The sequence below is a fragment of the Zonotrichia albicollis genome, chromosome 10 (assembly GCF_047830755.1).
Source record: "Zonotrichia albicollis isolate bZonAlb1 chromosome 10, bZonAlb1.hap1, whole genome shotgun sequence".
In the NCBI taxonomy this organism is placed as follows: Eukaryota; Metazoa; Chordata; class Aves; order Passeriformes; family Passerellidae; genus Zonotrichia; species Zonotrichia albicollis.
The window spans coordinates 6,770,385-6,777,226 of NC_133828.1; the positions used below are offsets into that span (position 1 = coordinate 6,770,385).

Genomic DNA, 6,842 nt, shown 5'->3' on the forward strand with positions numbered 1-6,842 from the left:
TAGTCATGTTTTCTGGAAAATAGTTTATTGAGTGCTTAGGGAATTAAAAACTACAAGGTTTTGCTTGCAGTTGCAGAAGCAAGAAAAAAGTTAAACATAAATTAGTTACCTGATTTGCTACTTATAGTGCCTCTGAAACTCTCATTTTAATCAGTCATTGTCTGCCATGACCTTTATATGAATATATCTGGCCCTTAAATTTATGTAGCAGAATATTTATAGATTAAAAAGTGCCTTTCTATGGCATAGGGCAATATTTATGAAAGCTGATGGAGATTTTCAGTCTTTTTACTAGGTTTCACCTACACCCACTTGATTTTTCTGGCATAAGTGACTTTATTCCATAATCCACCAGGAACAAGAATGAAGTAATTCAGTCAGTGGAAAATAAGCCCCACTTGTCCAGAAGCTTTAGTTGACAGATCAAACAAGAGAAGGAAAAAAAAAAAGCAGCCAGATAGTAACTGCAGTTACTCAAAACTACATTTGTTGTGTAGAATTTCCATTCCAAGTATTGTTTTCATCTTCTCCATCATCTTGAGTCCTCAGTCTATAGATTTTGCCTTCTTTTTTGAAGTCTTCCCCCCGCTTTTCCACTACTCGTTTCCTGACTGCTTGCCTAGGGCACAAAGAACAGTGAGGTTTGACAGTTTCCTCAGTAATAATTACACAAGAGAAGCAGCAAATGCAATAAACACAAATCATCCATCCTTCTCTTATCCTCAAGAATAGTTTCCTTCACCCCTTTGTTTCCTTGGCAAGCAATACCCAGGTGAAAATGTGTCATTTAGCAGTCAGACAGAGTGGCAGACTCTCATTTTCCCTGTCATTGATGCAATAAGTGGCTTCTTCACCAGAAACAGCCGAGCAGCTCTCCTGGTACATGGGAGATCTCATTCTCTAGGCAATACAAAACCGGTCAAAACCAGACTTCATCTGCTTCTGTTTCTTGAACAACCATCCCCTAACAGTTTGATATCTCATTTTTAACATTTTTATCTTCCAAACAGCATCAGCTGAAGTGAAGCTCACCTATGTAGTTACAGTTAATTCCCCATTCATAAATAACTGCGAGCCAATGCTTTTCCTACTGTATAATTGGGAGTTCAGTTCCTCACTGCAAGATTACAGCAATTGCAGCAAGAGGCTGGAGAAACAGCTGCCTGAACACTTTCCTCACCTGCTCTGCTCGAGGCTGCCCGAGGCTGAGGGAGCCGAGTGCTCCTGCTGGTGAGCTGATCTCACAGAGGGCTGCGAGGGGGGTGGGCTCGTAAACAGGAAGTTGCTAATGAATCTCCAAACCGCTAGGAGGGGGTAAAGGATTGTGCCCAAGAACTTCCACAGGTCGCTGCCCGAAGCCTGAACAACAGAAGTCGCAGGTCTTCCCGCCTGTCATGAACACACCAAGCAAAGCTGTCAGGTATTGAAGTCCTGCTCTTGTAGACAGAGTATTTCAGGCATCCTTTCTAAGCAGCTCAGCAGACACAAAGAAACAACTTTGGTTACACCTTAGACAAGTATCTAAGACAAGTCACCATTTATCAGAGAAACTGCTCCAAATCAGTCCTGACAAAAACTAGAGTAATTTTGCAATCTTTAGACAAAGAAAATCCCCAAATTCAAGCCCAATACCATCATGGCCAACTAACAGCAAGTATCCAGCTACTGTACTGCTGTTTGAAAAATCCGACACACAGAACCCAGCACCTACCGGCAGCAGCACCACTGAAGCACTGGGTGCCAACTCGAGTTCCAGTAACTTCTTTCCATAATCTTCTTTGGTAAACTCCCTCCTGGGAAACATTGTTGCCAGTGAAAAATTGCCATAAGTGTTACCAACCGTCTGTGAAGCACATAAAGAAAACATTTTATTTATGACTGCTCATTTTCAAACAATTGAGTATTTGCCAGGTGAGTATACCTTAACAAGAGTTTTGTATCAAACTATCAATCATCCTCAAAGTAGGAGATGAAATATTGTTCATTTTTCTCGATATCTTAGTAATGACACACTGCAGCAATCCAAAGGCACTTGGTGGCACTGGAGAAGGCTGCTAAAACTCCCTTCAAATACCCAATAAGGAAAGGAGTTGATGACAACTCCACCACCATAACAACTACTTGAGGCTCAACAAATGACAATCAGCACCTAGGTGAGAAACAAAATGTCCATATTACCTGTGCAGCAAACTGCCTGGCTTCCTCTAGCCGTGCTTCAGATGGGAACTGGTTGGTGAAGGAAGATCCATCGGGGAGGCGGAACTGAATCCTGGCTATTGCACTGTGGGACAGGCATTGGGGTCAGTCAGGACATGAACACTCACAGACAAAGGCTCCTGGGCCTTGGGCTTGGTACTACTGAAATGTGGCAGAGAGGGACAGTCCTGCTGCCCAGGGCAGTGCAGCAGGGTTGTAAGAGTGAATTCACAGTGGAAAACCACCTGCTGATCTCAATGGATCTCTCCACAACTCCATATAAGGTTCTCATAGGTTTGGATAATTCTTAAGCCAGCAGTGCTGGGCAAAGCAGGAGACAGCTCTGACATGGGCACTGATGGCCCCAGCACAGCCTTGCTGAATCCAAGCCATCCACACACAGCCCCTGGATCTGCACCAAGCTCCCCAGCAGTGCTGGCATTATCCAGTCATTCTGTCCAGGCATCATCTTTGGCATTCTCACCTTATCTAGTACCCCACCAAGCTCCATTACACTGGTATTTAAATCAAAGCTCAGACACAGAACAGCTCTTATCTAACTCAAATAGCACACCAGTAAAGGTGGTCAGTGTTTCATGATCATGAATGTCAAAAAGGTGAAAGCTCTCAAAGAGCATCACGTTCTTGTAAACAGCTACCTTTAATGTCACTACTTAAACAGCTCAACACGGCAACATGTTGTCAAGAGATAAGCAGATATATTAACTCTTTTAAAAAAGTTTCTTTATCTCTCTCCCCCACAATACACACTTGTGTCTCTACTGCAACTCACCTTCGCTCCCTTTGAGCTGCCTCTTTTCTGGCCTCTATTTCAGCCTGTTTAGCCTGAAGAGCTGCAGCTTTTGCAGCTTCTGCTTCTTCCTTCGACTTTGCAAAGCGAGCTGCCCTCTCAGCACGATCCTGTGGAAGGACCAAAGGGAAACCTTAATTGTGAACATAACTTGTTGCTTAACATTCATTAGACAGCTGTGATCTATACTCATGGACCAACTGCACAGATACAAACAGACCATATGGAGAAAAGACAGTGGAACTGCAAAGAATTATTCAGTGCCAAACTGCACAATCTCGTGTCATTAGCCAAGATGACACTTCTCACTGAGTCACTTCCCACAACCAGTTGTTAATGGATGATCTTCCCATGCAAGCTCAACACTCCAGGGAAGATAAAGGCAAAAACCCTACAATGAGTTACACAACTGCAATTCTGAGTGTTCTATACCAAAGCCTAATAATGAGGAAGAATTTCAGTTGTTATCTACTGTTTACATTCATATATGCACACACACATATATACCAACTTGGAAAATAATCCTCCTCACCATTCTGAGGGCAGTGTTCTCGTGTATGTTCTACAATTAAATACACCCTGTGCTTCTCTTTTACCACCATGCCTAAATTGTAATTATTTTTACATTTATATGATAATTCTCCACTAGACTCAAGCAATATGACAGAAATGTTTGTTCATATAGAATTGTGAAGATGAAAGCAGAAGTTTCATTTTATACACAGGAAATGCAACATAAACACCAAACACAAAAATTACTGTTACTATACAAGGCTACAGGATTCCAAATGGAAAAATGAATAATCTTTCAAAGCCTCAGCAAATGTGAAAAATTATCATTTTAGTACACTGTGTGAAGCAGCAAATTCTCTTCCAAAATGCAAAATTTACCATTGCAATCTGTTGCCATATGCTCATAGGACATTACTACATCTGGTGATGGAAATAGGACTTCCTGGAGTTTCTAGCTCTGTTACTGTAGTCATTTATCAAAACCAATGGAGCTGAGCAGCATGTCAGCAGAGGAGAGCCAGAAGAGGCTCATGGTAGCAATGAGCCACAAGAGGATTTGTAGTGCACAATGGTGTAAGCAAGCTAGAAGAGTCTGGAGCAAAAGCTTTAATGCATGCCAACAACCACAGCCTGTCTTAAGTAGCTGGATTAGTTCTTCGGAAGCTAAGATATTTCAGTTGCCATGAGGCTGCTCCTGCAGTGAAATGCAGTAATTGTCTCATGGCAGATACTAGAGCTACAAAGCTTTTGGAAGGGTGTGGAGATCAGTGTCTGTTCAGATGCTGAGTGCATGTAAGAAGGATGACTCCTGGCTTTGTGTGACAGTGCTTTTTCTTTAGCCCTTACTTAGATGAAAGGTGTGTTAGTCCTTGTGACTAGTTTTTCTTGAAGCTGAAGGCTGATGGGGTTTGGAAGCCACTTGAAAGCATAGAACTGAAAGCTTCCATTCTCAATTATCTCCACTTAAACCATGACACAGCACCCTCCTGTGCAAAATATGGTGCTTTAAGAAAAAATCCCTTAAGTCTGACCTTTCCTAAACATTGCTAAAAGTATGTTTCTCTCTTCAGCATTGTGAATGTTAATGTGTAAATCCTTTTCTCCTGTGGTTTGAGTGGTAGTTTACTGCTGCTGTGTTCATGCAAATTATTCTCTCTGCAGAAGAGGACGATGCAGCACTAAAGAGGAGTGAACTTATTAATTGGTATCTAAAGGAAATTGAATCTGAAATCGAATCTGAAGAAGAACTAATTAATAAAAAGAAGATCATAGAGAGAGTCATTCACCGACTTACACATTATGTATGTATAGAGATGTGTGGGTTGTGAAAAAGGGTTTTTTGACTTGTATAGGGTTTAACTTATATATTAAAATGTTTCCTTTTTAATAGAATACATTCCTGTTTGGGGAAGTCTGTTTTGCTCTTCCATTGATTGATGCAGTATAAATGTCTTCTTTGTTTAACACCTGCTACAGTAATTACAGGAAAAAAAACCCCACTGAAATAAATTAGAGATGTGTATAAGTAAAAGTTCCAAGTGCTATACTGTGTCACTATAGAAGTGTGATATTTTGTTTTTCTACAGCCATTATACATTAGCATACAAAAATACAATTAACACTTGGATTCAATGGATAGCCTAAAGTCAGAGGGGTACGAGGGCATTTTGGAGGAAAAAGAATGACAAAATAAACTCCTTTTCACTTTTAAAGACACAACACCATTACAGTGGAAAGCATTAGGCTGGAAAGATCCCAGAAAGGATACAACATAGAAGTGATTTCCCCTGAATGCTGTTTTTAAGAATCTCTTAGAGGGTCCTTAGAGGTCCTACCAATATAAAAATGCTTTCTAAAGAGTACAAACAAACCCCTCTGTCCTTGTTTAACACAGCTCTTGTGTGTTGCAGGACCACATTCTGATCGAACTGTCCCAGTCAGGACTGAGAGGATCCAGAGAAGAGGAGACTTTTGATGATGATCCATACCTGGTTGTCAACCCCAACTATCTGCTGGAGGACTGAGGGCTGAGCTCTAACCATTGTAGAGCTCCCTGGTTACAAGCTGGGAAATGCATTCTTTCCTTGCAGGGCTTGCTGTGTGGCTCATTGCTTGAATTCCTCTGCCTGTGCCAGAGTGTGGTCAGTAATGTGGGATTTCTCATTTACACTGAGCACACCTGGAAAGCTTTTAAAGGCATCCCACACATGTATTAGTTCCACTGTTAGCTCTGAATTTCAGTGCCATCATCTGGATGCAGAGGAGAATCATCCAATAGCTATTTTCATCATCAAGCTATGTAGATGTTTCTATTTTAAATAAGATTGATTTTACATTGTTCTTCTGTAGTAGACATTTTATGCTATAAGTTTTTACTGTTTTTTTTATTAACATAAATAAAAGCTCATTAAATGTCTGGGGGTGGGTTTGTTGTTACTCACATGTGAGATTGCTGTTTTCTATGCCTGTCATTTGAGGCTGAAAAACTAGGGATCTAAATGTTTAATGTCTTAAGGAAGACCAAATTTCCTGGATGAGTGATGCTCTTTTTTAAGAAGTTTTTTTAACTTCCTGTAATAGACAATGAGAAACTGATTGCTTCTCTTTCTTTTTGGATGGACTAAAGATGTGCAGGCTCCTGTTGCTTCTATCAAGTAGAAAACAGCAAATAGCCAAGCCCAAAGCAAGGCTTTAAGTCAGCAGGGCAGAAACCCCTACCTTGATGAGTGTCTTGACTTGTAAGTGAACTAAAACCTGCCACCATTTGTGAGGGGTTTTTTAGACTATATTTGTAAATCTATTTGAAGATCTTTCTATAAGAAAACTTTGCTTGAATTTCTACTCTCAATTTTTTTACTGTAAACTACAGGATTATTAAATTATCTATTAAGAATTTAAAATACCTGAATATTTGTCTTGTTTCCTGGATACTAGCACTTCAGAAACATTTGTAATGCATGAAAGAGATCAAAGTTACATATTTTATTTAGAAATAGTGTGAAATAACTGTTTCTGAGGGAGGCTCAGAAATGGAGCTGGTTTGTAAGACAGTATTCTTTTCTTCTTAATCTCTCCCAGCTTTCAAGAGTTACACTTGGTCTAACTAAGCATGTCATTCAAAATAACAGTTCTATTTAAGGAGTAGAGGGAATAATAAATATTTGTCATCAGCACTACCCCATCACTGGGCACTACTGCAGTAACTTCTCCACTCATTTCTTTCATAAACCACATTTTGGCAAATTCTACATTTCATTAAAAATAGCCACCCACCTGCAACAATACTTTCATGGTATGCTATATTGTTCCTTTACTTTCAAAA

At 40.2% G+C, this 6,842-nt stretch overlaps 1 protein-coding gene across 1 annotated transcript; it reads right to left on the reverse strand.

Annotated features, from left to right (window-relative positions):
- Positions 1-3: 3 nt before the first annotated feature.
- On the reverse strand, positions 4-3,925 carry LOC141730514 (UBX domain-containing protein 4-like). Its single transcript, XM_074548938.1, has 6 exons — positions 3,899-3,925; positions 2,990-3,117; positions 2,179-2,281; positions 1,712-1,843; positions 1,181-1,389; positions 4-619 (listed from the first exon to the last, which is right to left on the reverse strand). The coding sequence occupies exons 1-6, from the start codon at positions 3,923-3,925 to the stop codon at positions 481-483; spliced, it is 738 nt and encodes a 245-aa protein (XP_074405039.1). The 3' UTR covers positions 4-480.
- Positions 3,926-6,842: the final 2,917 nt, after the last annotated feature.